The sequence below is a fragment of the Clytia hemisphaerica genome, unplaced genomic scaffold, assembly GCF_902728285.1.
Source record: "Clytia hemisphaerica strain Z4C2 unplaced genomic scaffold, Clytia hemisphaerica genome assembly, whole genome shotgun sequence".
NCBI lineage: Eukaryota > Metazoa > Cnidaria > Hydrozoa > Leptothecata > Clytiidae > Clytia > Clytia hemisphaerica.
The window spans coordinates 163,272-183,904 of NW_027104184.1; the positions used below are offsets into that span (position 1 = coordinate 163,272).

General features: G+C 36.0%; 1 protein-coding gene across 2 annotated transcripts in view; it reads left to right on the forward strand.

The window, feature by feature from the left end:
- Positions 1-1,264: 1,264 nt before the first annotated feature.
- The window catches only part of LOC136814770 (GREB1-like protein), a 38,363-nt gene continuing 18,994 nt past the window's right edge, over positions 1,265-20,633 (forward strand). Inside the window, exons 1-14 of one of the 2 annotated variants that reach the window (XM_067071191.1) lie at positions 1,265-1,353; positions 10,098-10,244; positions 10,573-10,734; positions 11,025-11,234; positions 11,434-11,625; positions 11,799-11,972; positions 12,811-12,900; positions 13,201-13,380; positions 14,847-16,454; positions 16,701-16,860; positions 17,838-18,089; positions 18,433-18,539; positions 18,911-19,025; positions 19,344-19,540. In XM_067071191.1, coding sequence (XP_066927292.1) covers positions 10,106-10,244; positions 10,573-10,734; positions 11,025-11,234; positions 11,434-11,625; positions 11,799-11,972; positions 12,811-12,900; positions 13,201-13,380; positions 14,847-16,454; positions 16,701-16,860; positions 17,838-18,089; positions 18,433-18,539; positions 18,911-19,025; positions 19,344-19,540 — 3,586 coding nt within the window. In that variant the 5' untranslated portion in view covers positions 1,265-1,353; positions 10,098-10,105. Of the gene's footprint in view, positions 1,354-3,307; positions 3,354-10,097; positions 10,245-10,572; positions 10,735-11,024; positions 11,235-11,433; positions 11,626-11,798; positions 11,973-12,810; positions 12,901-13,200; positions 13,381-14,846; positions 16,455-16,700; positions 16,861-17,837; positions 18,090-18,432; positions 18,540-18,910; positions 19,026-19,343; positions 19,541-20,633 lie in introns of those variants that run through there. The other variant, XM_067071192.1, reaches the window with a different exon arrangement.

Consider the following 20,633-nt stretch of genomic DNA (forward strand, 5'->3'; position numbering starts at 1 on the left):
ATATAGGTACATATAGGGGTATTCATGATATTCATGACGTAATCTTTTATACGGAAGTTCCCGAGATAACCCGGAACTAGTGGCAAAATAACAAAAGACTAGTGGCAAAATTTGCCACTAGCTCCGGATTATTTTGTGTGCTTCCGTATTAAAGTGGAAACTGTGGAAACTTCCACATGATGAGTGGATGGAGAGCTCATGTAACAACACTCCTTCGCTGATAAAAATAGGACAGTATGGAAATTTGTGCAGGGGGTTCACAAAAATGTTATAGGTTCTGCGTTTTGAAAGGCAAGATTTTATTTTAGAACTTTCATATTCGTTTAATATCAGAATCTTATGAATATTAAAATTTGTTTACCGTTTACCGTCCATGTTTTCTTGACTTCCAGCAGGCCTAGCTCTATACCTATATCTCATCCTTAATTCAATCTCTTGCCAGTCCTGTGTCTTTAGCATTCTTTAATTACATTTTAAATCAATATAAAAATTTTACTATATTTAATAATTTAATAATTTATATCTTTTGCATTTTCATTTTTATAATTCTTAGTTTAGACGGAAGAACAATTTTGTAAAAATTGAAGTCGAATAAATGTTAAATAAATAAAATAAAAAAAAAATTAGAAAAAATATCTAAGCCTTTAAATCTTTTCAGGTATTTAGGACTAAAAAGAAGGAAAGTATGACCCCCGTGTCAAAATTGTGTCTGTCTGTCTGACGCTCTCTTTTGGTCATGCGAAATGGAAAGGTCGTGGCTTCTTCATAAAGACGAAAGACAGATCTGGACTTATTTCGTACTTTCCAGTCTCTTGTTCGTAGTTTTTCTGACTTTCTGGTTCTTTATGAGTTATTTTCTATATCTTCTAACTTACTGAATGACTTACCGACAGATCGCCACCGGTGGGATTCGAACCCACTAAATGTAAAGTTCCGATATATTGAAACCCATTGCCTTATCCACTGCGCCACGGATTCATGCCAGGATAACGCTTCTGACGGCTATTTATATTGTACAAACTGCAGACCAGGATGTGTTAAGAGAAAATCACAAAAGAGTGCTTGTTTCGAGCTCCAACCCTAACCCTAACCATCGTTGCCCTAACTGATGATAACCCAATTCCTAGCCAATCTGATACGTAACCACACCCATACCCAACCCTACCAGGTCGCCTGCAGGTCCTGACACTATTCCCGCATACCGGATCCGAAAAATAGATACATGTCTTTCGTCTTTATGAAGAAGCCTTCACCAAATGGAAAGCAAAGTTATAGAAAATGATGGTGGAGCAGTCACAGAATTTGCAGGATTATTCTACAAAATAGAAGAAGATACCATGGGTTAAAATCAAGGTACCTACTATTGATGTTTAATTAATTTGTAGTCCTAAATTTTTTGTTTACCTTTTTGAATGTGGAGGATATCCTAAAATATCACCGTTTTTTATGTGCCCATTTAGTCTCAAGAGTATAAAACGACTATGAACTAGATATATTATATACACAAAGCCGACAAAATTCTTTATTAATCTGCTAAGTGTACATGGGTATAGAGGTTCCTTCTTGATAGGTTTTTGTTACTATCAGTTAGGTTCAGACGGGTTGGAGCTCAAGAGGGTCACAAGAATAAGGCTGTACCATACCGCATACACCACACCCACATTTTTACCCTTTCTGCCTCCTGTCAGTCACTCACACTAGGAAATCTAGCTTTCAAGAAAAAACAACATCAGTCATCTACAGGATGTATTTGCAACAACAAGGATGAGAGCTACCTGAATCAAGTTCAAGTTCCCAAGACATTTAATTAAAACTTGAAAACTTAAATGAAACAAAATGACCGATTGCGAACGTGCAGCAGCCAGAATATCAACCAACCAAATTTTTTCATTCAATTCCCGAGACAGTGCATTGATTTTTAAGGCAGTGTAGCTGGAACCTCGATATTCCAGGATTAGAAAAAGCTATACCTGTTATTTTTTTTCTTCAAAGAATCAACAAGCCATCAACATCAATAAATTACACACATTTTCCTCAGAAACTTTTAAAATTATCTGCCATTATGACTTTCTTGAAGCCGTTCCGAAATTAACCAATCGGGTTAGGTATCGGAATTCCTATGGGAGATCTTTTCCGAGATTTATAAAATAGCTAAGTCGGCAAAATCATTTTTTTCTAACGTGCTCAAGGGCAAAAGGAAAGTGATCGATATTCTTTGAAGGAAAAATGTCAGAGACAAACCCAAAGACTAAAAGATGTATTTTGTTGTTGGAAATCGATCCTGTGAAGATGAAAAACTTTCTGCTCTGCGTTTTTTTCGGAACGCTGAAAAAACTCTAATTTCGATTTTCCTTAAGGTAAAGAGTTTGCGAGATTTGGGTTAACGAGGCAAAAATCGCTAAAAAACTGGTAAAATCGTAATCCTCAAAAATCGAAGTTCAAGCATCACTGTAAGGCCTTGTTTATACAATAAAGTAAAAATAATTCCGTACATGTAACACTACGAAACTGGAAATGTATTAAAAGTGTATTTAAATACATTTAAAATACGTTTTCTTCAATATATTGTATTTTAACTGTATTAAAAAAAAAACACTTTCAATACATTTCCAGTTTCGTAGTGTAAATGGCTCAGTGTTTGAGGTCCGGCAAAATTTCTGGGAAATAGCCTATCCGGTGATGCGCGGATCTAGGTGGGTTTCGTCTCCCCCGTAGATCTTTTTCTTGGGAAGTTGATCTTCAAATTAGTTTTTAAGCTTGGCTTGGCTGAAATTTTTTCATCTATGGCTCAAATTTTAGGCAATTTCTCATAGTTTTTGAAAATGTTAATTTCATTAAAAAGCGCTGGTTTATTTTTTCATGAATCCTTTTAGAAGTTTTGCAGCGCATTTTTTTGCTTGCGAGTCAAGTAAAAGATATAGCGCTTTCACAGCATTAATCTTTGATACGCATTTCGGTTGGACGCTAGTGTGACTAACTGCCTGTGTGATAATAAACTTTTGGGATCCTTGTTGGCAGCTTGGGAAATACCCAATACGTGTGTTTTGTTTTTGATAAAAACAAGCTCTAACATTCTTTTTACGCCCCCCTGACAGCTGACAATTAGGCTAGGCTAGACTTTCCTCTTTTCTCTTTTCCATTCCAACAATAAAATGTTTACAGAGTTGACACATAATACACATTGGTAATTAATGGTGAAAGACAGCTGCAAAGAAGCCCTGGGAAGCAATCATTAGAAGAGACCACTTTTGTTTTTGTTGCAGATTTCGATATAACTTCTCACAGAGATTATTTGTCAATGTGTTGCGTTTACTTGTCAGCATTGTATTGTTTTAAAAGCAAAGATTAAAGAGGTAAGATTAGCCTAGTTCTTAGGCGCTGTGGTATAGTGGGAAACGAGGGGAAACGACTTGGAAACAAGGGGAAACGGCAGAGAAACGAAAGAAGTCAGAGGGAAACGACTGGGAAACAGGAGAAACAAGAGGGAAAAGGGAGACAAAACTGAAAAGCATTGGAAACCAAGTCATTTTCCATCTGGAAATCAAAGGGACAGGTTGATTTGTCAATATTGGATAGCTTTTTCAATTTAGAAGATCTTTACTTAAGACAATTACATTCAACTGGAGGTAGCATTTAGGCACAGATATCAATATATTTACCGCGCAGCCCGGCGGAAACCCGGCGGTATTTCTCATTCGTCAGAACTTGTCTAAAATTGATAGCAATTTTTATTAGAATAATTTACCGCCGCCGCCGGGTTTCACGGTGTTTTGCGGCAACCCGCCGGTAATCAACATTTTTCATTAGAATAATTCACCGCCGCCGCCGCCGGGTTTCGCGGTAATTTGCGGAAACCCGCCGGCAAATGTCACTTTTCATCAGAATAATTTACCGCCGCCGCCGCCACCGGGTTTCGCGGTAATTTGCGGAAACCCGCCGGCAAATTTCATTTTTTATTAAAATGTTTAGAGTTTGGTCAAAGATAATCGTTCAAACCTTTTTACGTTCATTTATGACATAGGTGTACGTTTTATTGTGTACGTCTCATAGAGTGAGCTTAAAAAATTTCAAACACATTTAAAATAAAGTTATAAAATAAACATGATTAGTATTTAAAACTCTATATAAATCAAATATTAAAAAAAAACAACGTTAAAACCATTTAGAAGACGCAACTAAATAAAAAAACTTACTGCAGTGACTTTAATAAAACAAAATTAAACTTTCACTTATTACCCTCATCCCATCGTACTTAATCTCAAAAAACCCTTCTATATAATAAAAGCGATCCTTCTCTTCATATGATTCTCAAGTTCACAGAGGTGAGACACGGGTGTAATTCCACTACTTTGTCAGCCTTTTGTTATGACTATGATCAATAAATTTAAAAAATAATAGTCTCTTGCAGTAACTCAACAGTAACTTTCGAGTAGAATATTTGAATCGATTCAATTTAGAAAACGATTGTTCCGCCACTTCGGTGTTCATGTCAATGACCTTTTGGAATTTATCGAGATAGGGATGATATAAGCAATTATTTCATTTTTCAAACTCAAGTTTAAGTCTATGCGCTGCCAAACAATATCTATTTTCGATTAATAATAAGATGGACTTTGATTTTTGATTTCATAAATTTCTTTCATTGAGGCTAGAATCCTATTGTGGTTGTGTCTAAACTCTTTGCTTGAGCCTATGATCATATTGTTGTAGGTGTTTGTCTATTACTATTGCGGTAGTCTCCGGGTTTCCGCCGGTGATCGTCTATTACCGGCGGCGGCGGCAGCGGGTTTTGAATCTAGAACTTTCTTTGAGAATAGAAACCTATTGCGGTAGTCTGCGGGTCTCAGCCGGTGATCGTATATTACCGGCGGCGGCGGCAGGTTTTGAATTTAGAAATTTCTTTGAGAATAGAATCCTATTGCGGTAGTCTGCGGGTTTCCACCGGTGATCGTCTATTACCGGCGGCAGCGGGTTTTGAATTTAGAACTTTCTTTGAGAATAAAATAATATTGCGGTAGTCTGCGGGTTTCCGCCAGTGATCGAATATTACCTGGGTGGCGGCGGCGGGTCTCGAATTTAGAACTTTCTTTGAGAATAGAATACTATTGCGGTAGTCTCCAGGTTTCCGCCGGTGATCGTATATTACCCGGCGACGGCAGGTTATCTATGACTAGAAATCTATAGCGGAAATAGCAGGAAATAGCACAATATCGGCGGCGGCGGTAAATAAGTCAAAATCTGTGGTATACTCCATATACTCTTCCGTTATTTTCATTGTTTAACTATTTTTTTAAATTCTGGGTGCAAATTATCCTACCGGATAACAGGACCACAGCTCCAAAATCATTAATAATTTATCTTTGAAAACTTAAAGTCTGATACTTAGGGTAGGCAATTTCTTAGCTTTAATCACTCCCTGCACTTCATCTGTATCATACGTTAAAGCACTATGATAGAAAAGAAACGAATAAGAATTTGTTGGGCCGGTCCACCGGAAACAAATTTTTTTATTAGAAATCATGCTTCATAGTTGTTTACAGTCTACACAATTTTGTGGCTGAATCATATTGATTCAACTCCATAGTTGACACGAGAATAGATTGTACGTTATAAAGCCGATCAAGGCCAGTCAATATATTGTTGTATTTAGGTATGCCAAAAGAACAAAGAATGAAGTAACTAAATATCTCCCCTCCCCTCTGAAAGGTGAGTAAGTCCTGTACATTGTGTATATACATAAACTCCCTGTTATGCTTATTCCTTAAGTCCGGTTTTGTTGAAACTTTGCAGTTGTTTCAATACATGGAATGCGTTTAGTCGGTTGTGCAATGAATGGTGGAGCCTCTGGGTTCAAACCTGTCAGAAGTTGGATTCATCTTGTTTGCATTTAGGTTGATCTTGAGAAACTTGACGATAAGGGAAGGCTTCCACAACTTTACCAGTGCAAATCAATCTTTAGTGTCCACGAGTAGAAGCACCCTGTAGCCGACATGTAGTGGTGGTAGATTACGCGGATTGGCTGTCTCGTTTGGTTTACTACTGTAAATTGCGTTTTTCTTTGAAAGTGTTTCGCTTGGAGAAACCACTTTTTTTTGAATTTAAGGTGTTCTGAATGTGTTGGGATGTGATCACAGAGTTGCCCATGAAAGAGGATCTGGGCAGGACTCGGTCCAATTCCTTGATGTGGAATGTTACGATGTTGAAGTGATGCACGGACAGATCTGCCATTGTCTAGTGAACTTCTGACTTTGTTGCCAAGGAATAGGATGATTCGTTTTGCTGACTTTACTGCAAGCTCGACACTCCCGTTAGATTAAGGGTAAGAGGCTGATGAAATTTGAGGACCTATGTCCCATTGTTTCAAAAATGTTTCAAATATAGCTCATGTGGGCCCTAAGCCCACCATGGCTGGATGCTTCCTCTGGAACACCGAATGTTTAAACAACTCGCGGAGACATTTAACAAGTGAGTCAGATTTGGTATTTGTAGGAAAATGGTAAATTTCAATTCAGCAGCTGAATCCGTCAATCACTACCAGATACGATTGTTCCTCTAATTCGAAATAATCTGCACATATCTGTTGGAAGGGCCATTTTGGTTGGGGAGAATTAATCAGTGGCTCACTGGTTGACTTGGTGTGATTTGGTTTCACGATAGGCGCATGGATCAGTGATTTCGAATATCCATCTTCCGACCAGTCTGGTTGAAGGCAAGTGATGCGACTGGGGTCAAATGAACGAACTCCTTTCTGGATATTGTCAACAGAGGAGATTCATCATCAAGGGGCACAGAGTGGTACCCATGTCAATCGAAAATGTTATTGGCAGCCACCCAAAACAGGTCAGAGTTGACAACAGTAATTTGCTTTGAACAAGGTATTAAAAATTGTTCCTTTTTTAAGTTCAGTTCAGGTAAATGTAATGTTCCTGCTAGACAAATGTTGGCTCCGCTGTCAGGGAAAACTTTACATTAGGATGGTGGGTTTTGTTGTAAACAAGGTAAGGAATGGGAGATTGATACAGTGGTTCTGTCCTCCATTGCTTGGACAATTCTTATATTGCACGAGCATGATCTTTCTTTTTGGTCTGTCAACAGACTTTAGCGAAGTGATTAGGAATATCGCAGTTGTGACAAACGGGCGATCATTGGCTCCTTTTTATCCGTGGGCGAATGATCTGCATCCTGAGCATGGTCGTTCGTTGTTTGTACCTTTGCTATCACGTTTGTACTGGAATTGCTTAGCTAGCATAACCTCCGATCGCTGCAATGCTTATTGATCACATGTTGCGGTTTCTAGGGCTCTGACGTGTTTGATAACGTCTAGATTTTATGTCTGAGCCAATTTCGACTTTTGACGACAAATTTTATCATTTTCATTAATTTTCTTTTTTAAGCCAATTTTAAGTCAAAATATTATATGCAAACTAAGTTTCCAATTTTGAATAACAAAGCTTAAATTATCAATTAATTCTTGTTAAATGCTTGCATTTTTCAAAGAATATTTCAATTTTACCAAATAATACAAGGCCATTCCAAGAAAGCATCAAGTGCAAAATGGATATCTTTCTGAGTTTGAGTTTGACTGAACCTGTGGGTGGTATATTAAATGATGCATGATACTCATTTTAGTTTCCCTTCTCTGGAATGGCTGTATACCATTGAAAAGAAACAATTTATGATTTTGTATGTACATATTATAGAGCGCTAACAACAAAACTACTTTCATGCTTTGAAAGCTTTTTTGGATACTCAAATTTTTAACAAAATTTTGGTAACTTTGCTAAGCCCCACAGCCTCCCATTGTATCAATACCTTTAAAATACTGGATGTTCCAGTGGGTAGAACTTGAGGTTCAGACACTTCTTAAATTCGTTTTTGGCAGTTCTTTTTAAACTATTTTTTTTCATTTATCGATTTCTTTAAGTGCAAGAATCTTGTTCTGTAATTCTTCTTCTGGAATTTTTCTTTAAGTAAATTTTCCCAAAATTTCAAGTTATGGCAGGTTATAGCCATTTTTGGATTTGAAAGCTTGAAGTGTTTTTCAAATTCCAAGATGTCCATAAAGAGCAGAATTCTGTAAAACTTTGTCAATTTACCAGTATAATTAAAAAAAAATTAAACAGCAATTAGCATCAAATCTGCTTTCAGTAAGTTTTCTGAAGTGAACTCTTGAATTGACTTTATTCAAGGGATAATAACCAGGACATATTTTAGAAAAAGAGGGCAGTGTCCGATGGCTAATTAAAAGGCCACATATACGAGCGAAGCGAGTAAATCAATCGCGTAGAAAAAAAGAGATACAAGGGCAAACTGATGCAGGGGTATTCTAAATTACGAAGCAAAAAGAGATACAAGGTCAAACTGATGTTTTGAAAGATATAGGCAAATGATTCATAGCCAGTGTTTTACAGCCTAATAATGTATAATAATTTAAAAAACTTGGAACAAGAAATACATACCATAGATCATTGATAGATTTGCAACCCTCTGCAGCTTTGGATATTTAGGCACTTTTCTCTTTTGAATATCTGTCCTTTCTTGGCATTTTTGCACAGTCATAAAACAAATCCTGTTACTCTCATCAATTCGAAGTAACTACTTACAATCAGGCCAAAAAAAAAAGTAGTTTTGTTTCCGGAAATGCGGGTGACGAAAAAAAATCTCACCCGGGCGGCCGGAAAATATTATTTTTTTTCAATTTTCCTAGAAAAACTCTAATTGACGTGTACGAAAAAATAATCCAGGTTCGATGTCTCTTTACTTGAAAAAACGAAATTTTAAGAAGAAGCTGTACTCTAAGGTAATTCTATTCACAACAGCATAAAACAGGAAAGTAGAAAACATTTGTGACAGAAGATTTTCTTTTTCAAAACACAAGTGACATACGTAAATCTTTGAATACAATCGTTAAATGGATCGTAAAATCGTAAAATGGAAAATAAACTCTTTATAAATCTTTGAATACAATCGTTAAATGGATCGTAAAATGGTAAAATGGAAAATAAACTCTTTATATATCTTTTTTATTGCGACGAGCTCGCTGTTTTTTTCTATTTGCAGCCGGATGAGATATATTTTTTCCAAAAAAAAGTTCACCCGGCCGATTTCCGGAAACAAGACTACTTTTTTTTTTGGCCTCAGCGCTGCTACAATCTACTGGAACTTGAAATTGTTTTCAAAAAGCTAACTTTTGAATAGCATTGAATTCAAGAAAAAATTATATATAAGAAATATTATTATAGTATGTTCCGTAGGCTTTCATACGAGGAAACAAAAGTTAAAAACGGAGTGCTTATAAAATTTTATAAACAGGTGATAGAGCGGCAAAAGAGTAAATAATTTGATTTCAATGATCACAAAAACGCTTGAAACAATACAAAAAGGGAGGAAGCACAATACAAGTTACATTAATTTTCTTTTTGACTCTACATTTTCGAGGGCAAAGGCTTTTCATTTTTGGATTCTTTCTTTCGTGTAAATGGATTGTTTTAAGAAAGGCATTTGATAAAGAAAAAAAGGCACTTGGCTTCAAAAAAAGGGCCCTGGAACCTTTGACCCCCCTGAACAAATACCCTAAAACAACTTCTTTTACAAATCTAAATTTTCGAAAATTTTAAGGGTTAGGCAGCCTCCGATAACCGGACACTCTTTTTGCCTAAAAAATGGCCTGATAACTGGGATTGTCACCATTTATTTTTGAATAGGAGCAATTCTCCTTTAAGGGAAACTATAGGGGTACCATAGAGGAGAACATAGAAACTTTCAATCCCACTTTGCACCACAAAATATTTATCTCATCTATTCTTTTAGATTGTACTCATTCTACATGCATTATTATTATTATGGCATATGATAACCACAAATAACCCTTAGTTTTTCCACAAAGTCTGTTGTTTTGTTTATAAATAATTAGACATTAGATTAAGAAAACACAACTCAAACAAACGAGGGTATGAAAATTGTCTGATTGTATGTCTGAATACATGAAGTAGGCATTGTAAAACAAGATGCTGACAATCAGGTTAAAAGGCTAAGAGTGTCAGATTACTTTTCTATTGTCCTTGTCAAATAAGACGATTTGCTATCTTTTTTTCTAGCACATAGTATGGAAAAGAGAAACAAAGTTGGACCTTCACCTCAAGCTATTGTATATTCTTCAACTATCGTCTCTCCAATGGCTACAGAAGCTTCCCTTTCTTCAACTATTTCTGCTGCTATAAACTCTTCAAACTTCTCCCCTGCAGGTTAGTAAGATATTCATATAATACTTTTACACTTATCTCCCTGTCAATATATTGGTGTATTATTCTGGGCACTCAAGCTGGACTATTTAATAACTGGCTTAGAAAATATAGCCTGAATGCTGAAGTTTTTACATGAGACTGAGAGATCTTCATATTTGAATTTTTTGTTAATCAATACTTTATATTATTACCATGTTCATTTTCAAAGCCTACATAATATCCAAATGAATTTATTTTAATAACCTTACTAAATTACACCATTTTCTCAAGAAATGCTTTAGTTGACGTTATTTATATTACAAGTCCATCCCTTGAATATCTACTCTAGATACAATCCCTTCCGAAAGCACCACAGTCATAACTGCAGCCCCTCAAGCCCCTCAACAAATCCTTTTACCAAACACACCTCCTGTAAAGAATGCTGTTGGGCATGCTGCCATCCTGCCCATTGCTGCCAACCCATCCCTTTCCAGTCAAAGAGGAAGCCAAGGTATTCTTTACATTACCCATCATCCACCAACCACTCCACTCTTTAGCCACAATCGTATTTTGTCTACTGTGTACTCCACCAACAGGATTTTGTTGTCAATACAGAATACATAATTGCTGTTTATGTGTCTTAAATTCTTCTCTGTCATCCACAAAAACTCTAATTCTATTCTAAATACAGTTTCCCCCCGTCATAAAAAAACCAGCAAATTAATTATCCTTGTATTAAATTACAGTAAGTGGTAATTGTGTTGTCTATCTCATTTCACTATCCTTTACTTATAATTTCAGACCTTCAAAGAGGCGTTATTTATGCGTTGAATCAGTACTCGCCATTCCTGAGTCTCTCAAGACCACCTACCAATGTTCATCCTTCACTCTCTGGAGTGGACAATGAACACCATAGTAAACTTGGTCCAGAAGATGTAGCAGAGGTTCGTCAGATGACCAGTGCTGTTGCAGCTACTTCTTTCCATGAGCATTCAAGACGATCTGAAGCTGGTATGGTTTATGTTCTATTCATCCTTTTACTATTTACTTGACAAGGAAACACTAAATTGTTAGCTACAGTATTGCTATTTTATGACTGCTACTTGAACTGTTTCTTTTTGCCTCATGATTTTATTGATCTATGATTTGCCACCTCTTTTAGCCTGGTTCATGACTTTTAATTAATTTCAAATTGGAAACTTTATTTCAGGTAAATGTCAAAGTGGTGGAGAGTTGCGCTTGACAGAATTATCGCATAAACTCAACAATCTTCATGTACCAGAGGGGTTTGTACTTGTCGGAGCAAAGAGCCCTATGCTGACTGGAATGATGCTTGTTGCAGCTGTTGATAAGCGCTACCTACCAGGGGAGAAAGATACGCTAACAACACCTGGGTTCAGCGGTAATCTTCATCTTGATAAGATGTGTAGAAAATCAATCTGTTTTAATTTTAATAACTTTTTTTGATGAAATTTGCTTTTTAAATTAGGAGCCTCTTGAGGAGCTTTCAAAGGGCAATGATTTGTCAAACTTGGCCAGTCTTCGATTTTCTACTCTTCGTTTTTCTTTTTTTAGGAAATTGTGTTGGCTGTGGTGCTACTGGATTCAGATATTTCACTGAATTTTCAACACACATCAATTTGAAGCTTGCCACCCAACCTAAAAAGCAAAAACATTTAAAATGCTACATCACACAAGCAGTAGATGGGAAGTGGGGTAAGGGGCACCTCATACCATGGAAAGGAACAGGTTTGTTTATTGAATATCTTTAAACCTCTTCTAAATCTTTCTTACCTCAACCGGTTACGTTGTCATGCAATCTGGTATTGTGGAAAATAGTTCACTGCACAATTCACCAAAATTTCAAGTATATTGTGCTAAAGTTCTTTGCTGTGTAAAAATCCATTTTCCATCTCAGGCCAAAAATATTACTTTGACCACTGTAAAGAATATATAAATTTTACAAACACATATATTTTCTTGAATAGAATACGAAGCTTTTCGTCAGACAAACTTACATTATCAAGTATAAAACTAAAGTAAAATTGAAAACATCTTCATATACACACTATTTTCAATTTTGGATAGTTACAAACAATATAATTAAAAGCTCTATAGAATATAAACAATAATGTCATAAAATTAATGGGGCTATCACAGGGGAAATAATTAAAAGCTAGATGATTCCTATTCCTCCTATCATATAGTTATTAATTATTCCCCCTGGTAGGGCCATTAATATAGTTTTATACTTGATAATGTAAGTTTGTCTGACGAAAAGCTTCGTATTTTATTCAAGAAAATATATGTATTTTTTAAATTTATATATTCTTTACAGTGGTCAAAGTAATATTTTTGGCCTGAGATAGAAAATGGATTTTTACACAGCAAAGAACTTTAGCACAATATACTTGAATTTTTTGTGAATTGCTGGCATGGCTTATTGATTGACACTATAATAAAGAATAATGTACGTTTTTTCTAATGAAATACCTCTGCATATATGACCTCTGTAAAACTATGTGACCTACTAAATCATTATTATTGAACTAGCCAATAAAAACTCTACATTATATTTTGTTTACAGAAACCAAGAAAAGAAGCCACATTACAAACCCAATGCCTATCATCCAACAAAACCAACCTGGTTTTCAAAACTATCATGAAAGATTCTCTGGTATGTTGAAAACACATTTTCGTATTATTTGAGCTCCTCTTCATCAAGAGAAATTTTCAACCCTTTCACCTTTCCTTTAGAAATCGAGTTTTTAGCAGGGTGAGAGGAAACGAGGAGAATGATTTGCATTTTTTCAAACTAATATTTCTCTTTGCGGATTACCCTTCTAGAATTATGAAGTTTTTAAAGATTAGAGGAGAACTTTATATGGTTTTGATGGAGTGTTTTCCTCTTTATATGAAATAGGTTTAAAACATTTAACCATTTAGATTCTTTTGAAAGCTTTTGACTGTTTTTTAGAATATCACAAATTTCCAAGTAGACCTTCATTGATCCCTGTAGAAGAGCCTCCAGCTAAGAAACAAAAAGCTGAAGAAGAAACAGAACTATCCAATGATATTCCGCCACCCACATTGATCAACAACCAAAAAACTTCATTATTTACACCATACAAGGAACACTCGCCAATCACTACAGAAGGTATTCCTTGGGGTTACTTTTTTTCTTAGTTGAATTTTAGCAGGAGTTTCAAGGCAAATTTTTGGACCTACCTTAAGGTAGTCCTTTAAATTAACCCTTGTCCGTTCGTTCGTTCGTCCGTTCGTGCGTCCGTTCGTCTGTTGCCAGCTTTTCTCGGGATCGGCTCATTAGTTTTTTCTAATTTTTTGCACAATGATGCAAAATGGCAATGCCTAAAATGTGACGGAGCCCGATTTTCGAAGAAAAAGAAATTTCCGGCCGAAAATGGCGGAAATATGCCGGAAAAACTGGTTTTTCGGCATTTTCTCTAGATTTCATCATTAGTTTTTTCTGATTTTTTGCTCAAAGATGCGTATTAACAATGCCCAAAACATGGCCTAGTCCGATTTTTGAGAAAAAAATTTTTCCGGATGAAAATGCCGGAAATATGCCGGAAATCGCCGTTTTTTGGATTTTCATTGGACTTTTTCCATATAATTGGTTGTTTTTTCATTCAAAAACATTATTATTAGCAATGCCCACCATCAAGTATGTTTCAATTTTCAATAAAATTGATTTTTGAAGCCGGAACTTTCTAAAAATCGCCGGAACAACCTATTTTCACCGGAAAGACAGTATTTCTTGAATTTCTCGAGCTGTACTTTATATTTTTTTATGAAATTTTGCACACTGATGTAAAATGACAATGCCTAAAATGTGACGGAGCCCGATTTTCGAAAAACATTTTTTCTGGCCCAAAATACTGGAAATATGCTGGAAAAACCGTTGTTTTTTTACATTTTCTCAAATTTTCATACTTTGTTTTTTCTGATTTTTTGCAGAAAGATGCGTATTCGCAATGCTCAAAACATTGCCGAATTTCGATTTTTGAGATAAAAAATTTTCCGGTTAAAAATGCCGGAAATCGCCGTTTTTGCTAATTTTCATTAGATTTTTTCCTTGTATTTCTATGTTTTTCACACAAAAACATTATTCATAACGATGCTCACCATCAAGCATGATTCAATTGTCAATAAAACTGATTTTTGCGACCAGAACTTCCTATTTATTTTTTCCCTACAACCCTTCCCTCTCCCCCCATCAACAATCAATGATGAATTTATTGCGTTGTGTATTTTCGCTAAACGCTATATTTTCTGACTGATTTTTTTCTTCTTTTTTTTCGCATTGCTATCTAACTTTCATCATCAGGTAGGTCCATTCAGCATGTTGCTTGTTTGTATTGACCTGCGGCTTATTTTAACTTAAATTTGAAATAATCTTCCTACAGAAAAAGTACCTTTTCTAGGTCCCAGTTATGAAATATTTCCGTCAATCTGGTGAATCATGAGACTCACACCTTAGTAATTATGTTAGTAATTACATTTACAAAAGATGGTTGTAAGTGACGTAATGTGAGGAAAAACTGAAATAATAACTGAAACAAGAGCATAATAAAGAACTAAAATTTTCTTGTTTATTTTTAGAAGCTACTACGCCAGAGCCAAAAAATCAAGTCAAATTTTCTGACGATACCAATGAAGACACTTTGGAATCTTTGAATCGATCAATGTCTGCCATATGTGGCGTTCGACCAGTGCTGCTTTTATGTCATGAAATCTCCAAGAAACTTCCAAATTCTGTCGACGATCTTGTTGTCAGTGATTTACTAGTTGGTTGTTTTGATTTCCCTGATACTCTTATTCCCAGTGTCTTGGAAGAGACTTCAATAGATTATCCGTTAGACCCAGCTGCAGATAAACTACGTGAACAGACTGCTGCTAATACGTTGATAAACATGGGGTCTGGTACCCAACCGCCTGTAAATAAGAATCATTTTGACGGAAAATCTTGGCCCTCAGTAAGCGCCAGACTGAAAGAAGCAGCAACAACGACTCTACCCTTGAATGCTGCTATAATCTTGTTCACCCAATACCTGATCAATCTAGATGAATCTGGAATCAACAAAGAAAATATTGAACTTGTCCTTAATAAAGCTCGAATTGAAATGAGTACTTCCACAATCAATTCATTGTTTATCCAATCACAATCTGTGGCGTCTACTCACGCTCAACTATCTTTGATGATTAATCTCCAATGCAGTGCTTCTAATGGTAAAGTCAGAGTTATGACGTCGACAATCTCCTTTCAAAATGCTCTTTACAAGGCTCTCCAATGGCTGAACGAAACATTCTACGTTTCTAAAGTGGCCAATAAGAAAATGAAAACGCCTGATTTTGTTATCATTTTATCGACTCCTCCAGAAGGACCAGTTGAATTCGCTGTCCTCGTTACTGGTGTAAGCCATGCCAAAATCCTCGCTGAAAGTCTTCGCATTGACAGTGTCGTTTGCAAAGATTTTACAGAGAGTCTGAAAAAATTGAGAGCCCAATTTAGTCAAACTGATACTGCTTTAAATCGTTTGATCAAAGTCCATGAGCGGAATCAAGGCGAGAAAGTGTTTTATCCATTTAACGAGTTCCCTGGTAAGAAATTGAGTATTGAAGAGGCAGAAGTAATGCATCCAAAGCAAGCCCCTTTATCAGCTAAACCATATCACACAAAAGGAGTTTTCGCCAACCAGGCAGCAATGGCGCATCAATTATTGAAGCAGCTCAGAAATGTAGCCGAGAATCCAGATATTCTGGATCTTGCTTCATTTCTACACGTTGATATTTGCATCGTTGTACCGCCCGTCGCTTCTTTGTATTACATGACGGTCAAACGTCTTTGCGAATCTGGTGTGTTGAATTTCCTTGGCTTGGAACAATTAGACGTCACAGGGAACCATAAATTAGGTGAGAAATACGTCATCACGTACGATGATTGGCCGGCATCCATCGAAAAGTGGACCAAGTTTGTCAACAATATTCAATCCAGAAACGATACTTTACACTTGTTAATCTTCGACCAAGCACAACGATTCAGTTTACCGCAAGGCATGCCGGATATTCTACCGAATCTAAAGGAAGTCTTCGAGTCTGTAAATGTAATCCCAGTATTTGTGACATCAGTTCCATACATGTTTCAAACCAACAAATCATTTATCGATCCTGACAATGAGATTTATTGGACCGACACACAACAAGGCTCAGGTAATATATACCAGTTTTTGTTCAGAGAAAGAAACCTTTATAATTATCTCAAAACCAAAGTTTGCTCAGACGAATTTAAATGACGATGTACTACTTCAAAACCAGTCTTAACTACATTTTTTTATAAGAATTCTTTTTATAAGAGTCGCAAGGCTCAAAATTCAAAGTTTTTTAAGCACCACTAGGCTCACTTCGATTTATGTAATTCTTTTTCTAATGTGTTTTCAACTCTTTCTTTTTTTTCAGCCTTTTCTAAGTACACTGATGACGAGAGAGTTATGATCAACGATCAAGACATGTTATATTTCGGTGTCAAGGAGCTATGCGATTCCACTCGATGGAACCAACAGTTCTCTTTAATCAGAACAGAAGAAACTTTGGATTGGGCTCTGCCTAAGGCTAACAGGTATATTATTCAGCCTTTCTTCGGCATTGTATTTTTATCTCTACTGTAACTACCTTATTACACGAATATTACTAGGCAAGAATTCAACGGCCTTGAAATTAACACGCAAAAGATTAACACAAATTTTATTTGCTTTTTCAAGGACACCACGGCTGGTTCTAATTAAAGGGGTTTTTATTAACACGAAATTTTTCAATTCGTGTTAATAAAATGACTAGTAATATTCGTGTAATAAGGTAAGCCAAGAGGATAGATGGAGTGGGGTACCCGGCTGGCGTGAGTATATAAAGATTCCCATTTATTGATATCGGCAGTTTATTTTGCTGGGACTTCAAGAGATGGATGGCTATAATTCCCACATCACATTTTAAGCCTTATTCAATATAAGTTACAAAGGAACTTGATATATATTTCATAATCTCATGGTTGATTGAAATTCTATTGACGTTTTTGCTTACGTTGATTTGTAATTTCCCACGAACTTGTAATTTTCCTCCTAGCTTTTGTAATTTCCCTCCTAGATTTTGTAATTTCCCGCAAAAGTGAAATTTCCATCGTTTGGAAACTCATCACTTTTTTCTTTGTTCTTACTAACTTCAAAGGCTTAAGTAAATGGAATACTATGCTATTAAAACTCGATTTGCGTTTCTATGACTTTTTTGAGACCTCTTTTTAAAGTTTCAGATTGATTTCCAGTGTTGAATTGACGTCTTTCAGAATTGTTAGAATTTCAATCCAAAACAATGAGATTAACCAGGAATCCCATGCTTGTTTTCGTGAAATTCTGGATAAATTACCCTCGGTCAAATTTCGAAATGTTTTAAATTTCCCTCGTTGCACTCGGGAAATTTCAAAAAATTTCAAAATTGACTAGTACTAATACCCCGAGTTATTCACAAATTGAAAACCAGCACTATTTTCAATAAAAGGCTTATTATTATGCACCTAAAATCTTTTAAACTTTCACACTTTAACAGATTGAATGATATCAACTACAGTATTGTACAAGGCTACGTATTGTTGAGACTATACCAAGCATCCCTTATGGTCGGTGCTGGTGTCAAGCCAGCGGAGCCATATGCAGTGATGTCTTTTATCACAATGGTCAATGACATCATCGAGGCTCCGCTACACAATACGGACGGTAGTGGAAGCATGTTGATGATTCGTATTCCCAACAGGCAACTAAGCAAACATTTCCATGACGTTCTGTTGAAAACTAGGAACAGGTTTGTATGATTCGGGTTTTTATAAAAAATCTTCATGAATCTTTATAATTATTTATAATCAAATCTTTACCGACTGAAAGTTTTCTTATATCAGTATCTCATGAGTATTTTAGTAGAATTTTCTTACCGAGATTGCCTGTCCTAGAGCCTTAGAGTTCTTACAATGATAAACCATTCTCTCTTTTAGAACTATTTCAGGAAAAGGACTACAAGAAAGGTCAGATATGGCGTACTAACATCTACTAACGAATTTTAAGTGTTAGGGAAAGTTTAAAAAGTACGTACCCTTTAGATAAGTAAATAAAAACATGGTGTGCAAACTAGGTTTGTTTTCCATTTTTAGTTTGGGTTTACAATATCGATTCGATGTTATCCACGACGATGGAGATTCTGAACTTGAAATCGGCGAACATTTCCTCGCAAGAATGAGACGGTGGAAAATCATGAGAGGTAATCACTGACCTTTATAAACCCTGGATAAGCTATATCTGCCATCTTTGATCGGAGTTTTTCTTAGATCAGGCCTAGCGCTCTTGATGCATTAACACCACTATTGAGTGCTATCATTAGAGTACTACTTTCAAAAAAACTCCGATTAAAGATTTTGGTTGGCCGGGGCTGAAAAACTGTCTCCAGCTCATAATAATGGCCTTTTTCATGAATTTTATCATCAACAATTTTACACAAGTAAAGTTCCGACTACACTTTTGTAATCGTTCCAAAACAAGACTTGGTCCTTTACGTAATATTTGTATTTGTAATTTTACGTATTACATTTAATAGCTAGTGATTATCATTCATTTTGTTTATGCTCTTATCAGGATGGAAAGAGGAGCACGTGAAAAATTGGAAACCGAAATGTTTAGAAGAACTTTTAGATCTTCCTTGCTTTTTGATTTTATCTGGTGAAGATAGATCTGGAGAAACGTTACCAAGGTAACTTTCAATTCTTTTTATGAGTGGAAGAAATTTTTGAAAATAAGAAGAACGTGGAAACTGCAAATGGCAGGGCTCCCTTATCGCACTTGCGATTTACTTCGATTGAATTCCCCTGGAATGTCAATTTTCGTTATAAAAAAAACTGTGTATATTTCTTTGAGTGCACCTAGGTTAAATATTCTAAATGTGACCAGCAATTGTCCAGGGCTCGTTTCCCAAGGGAAAAAATCAAGGGTCAAAAAATACGCAGTACCGTAGCTGGTACAAGTTTGAAATACGTAAATATTTGAAATACGTAAATATTCCTTCCCGCAGATCATTAAAGTACGCTGATTTCAACATTTTGAATCAAAGCAAATTTCATCGATCGACCATCGAAGCGGAGATTGGGATGTGTTCATGTTATCTCATGATCAATGGTGGTACTCATTCAGCTCTGTCTAATAGACCAGCTGTTATGAACAACCTCCGAACGTCATGCGGTACAACATACTTGAACCCTCAAAAACAAGGTAATTCATCATTTTGCTTGATATTTTGCTATATTCATGATATGCACCACTGGAGAGTCTTCTGAGAACTTTTAAAATTTTCCACCTAATACGTCACAATACGTCTTAAACTATAGAAAAATTGAAAGTATTGGGTGGAACGAAAACAGAAAAGTTGCATAATTGTGGTGCATATCATGAATATATTGATATTTTTCTTAAGTGTTCGCCTGTGAGAATCATCTCAACGGAATTTACAGACGTGGATTTGTCTACTGAAACAAGAAGAGAGTCTCATCAAGCAGAGCAAAAAACATTCCAGCAGAACAGAGCATTGCATTGTCTTCCTATGAACTTTTTGTTCTCGACTCGATTGAAAATATTCATAAAGAAAACAATTTTAAAGAAACAAGAAATACACCTGATTATTATAATTGTCAAATTTTTCTGACATCGTTTTTTTCTCTTTGTATCGAAAAATCTCTCACTTCAGGCTAGGTCGTTGGCATCTGTCAGACATTCAACCCAAAGTAGTGGATTGATTGAATGAGCACACTCATAAGTCTCTCCTCCTTCAATATGACCATGGTAATTGCACTGTCATCCAGTGTAGAAATTAGCTTCCTAATATTTCAGTTGATAACATACCAAATACTACTAACCAATTTATGACACTCAGGAAATTTGCTTTTTTTTACCAGTGGCGTTGTATTTTCTGGAAGGAGACCAGAGCTAATGTTTTCACAACTGCGCTCCATTCTCGATGCCTTTATTGTGTTTTTTTGCTCCTTAGAAATCTATTTTCATTCTCGATTGGTCATAGTTTAATTGGTCGTTGTTCTTAGCCCTGTAATAGGGGATGGGGATACTTGGCGTCCCCGTGGACAAGTACAGATCTCAAAGAATCAACTGGACGGACGCAGCGCCACTGGGCTATCAACTATTAACTATAAAAGCCTTAGTCTACTCAGTCAACTAAACTTAGTCATTTTCAACGTTGAAGCCTGTTAAACTAAAGCTTGACATCTAACTAACCTAGAAAAATAGAATTCGTTAAAATCCACAGTCAAAAAACACTACAGCCAATATGGTCAATTTTCCCATCCCGAATATC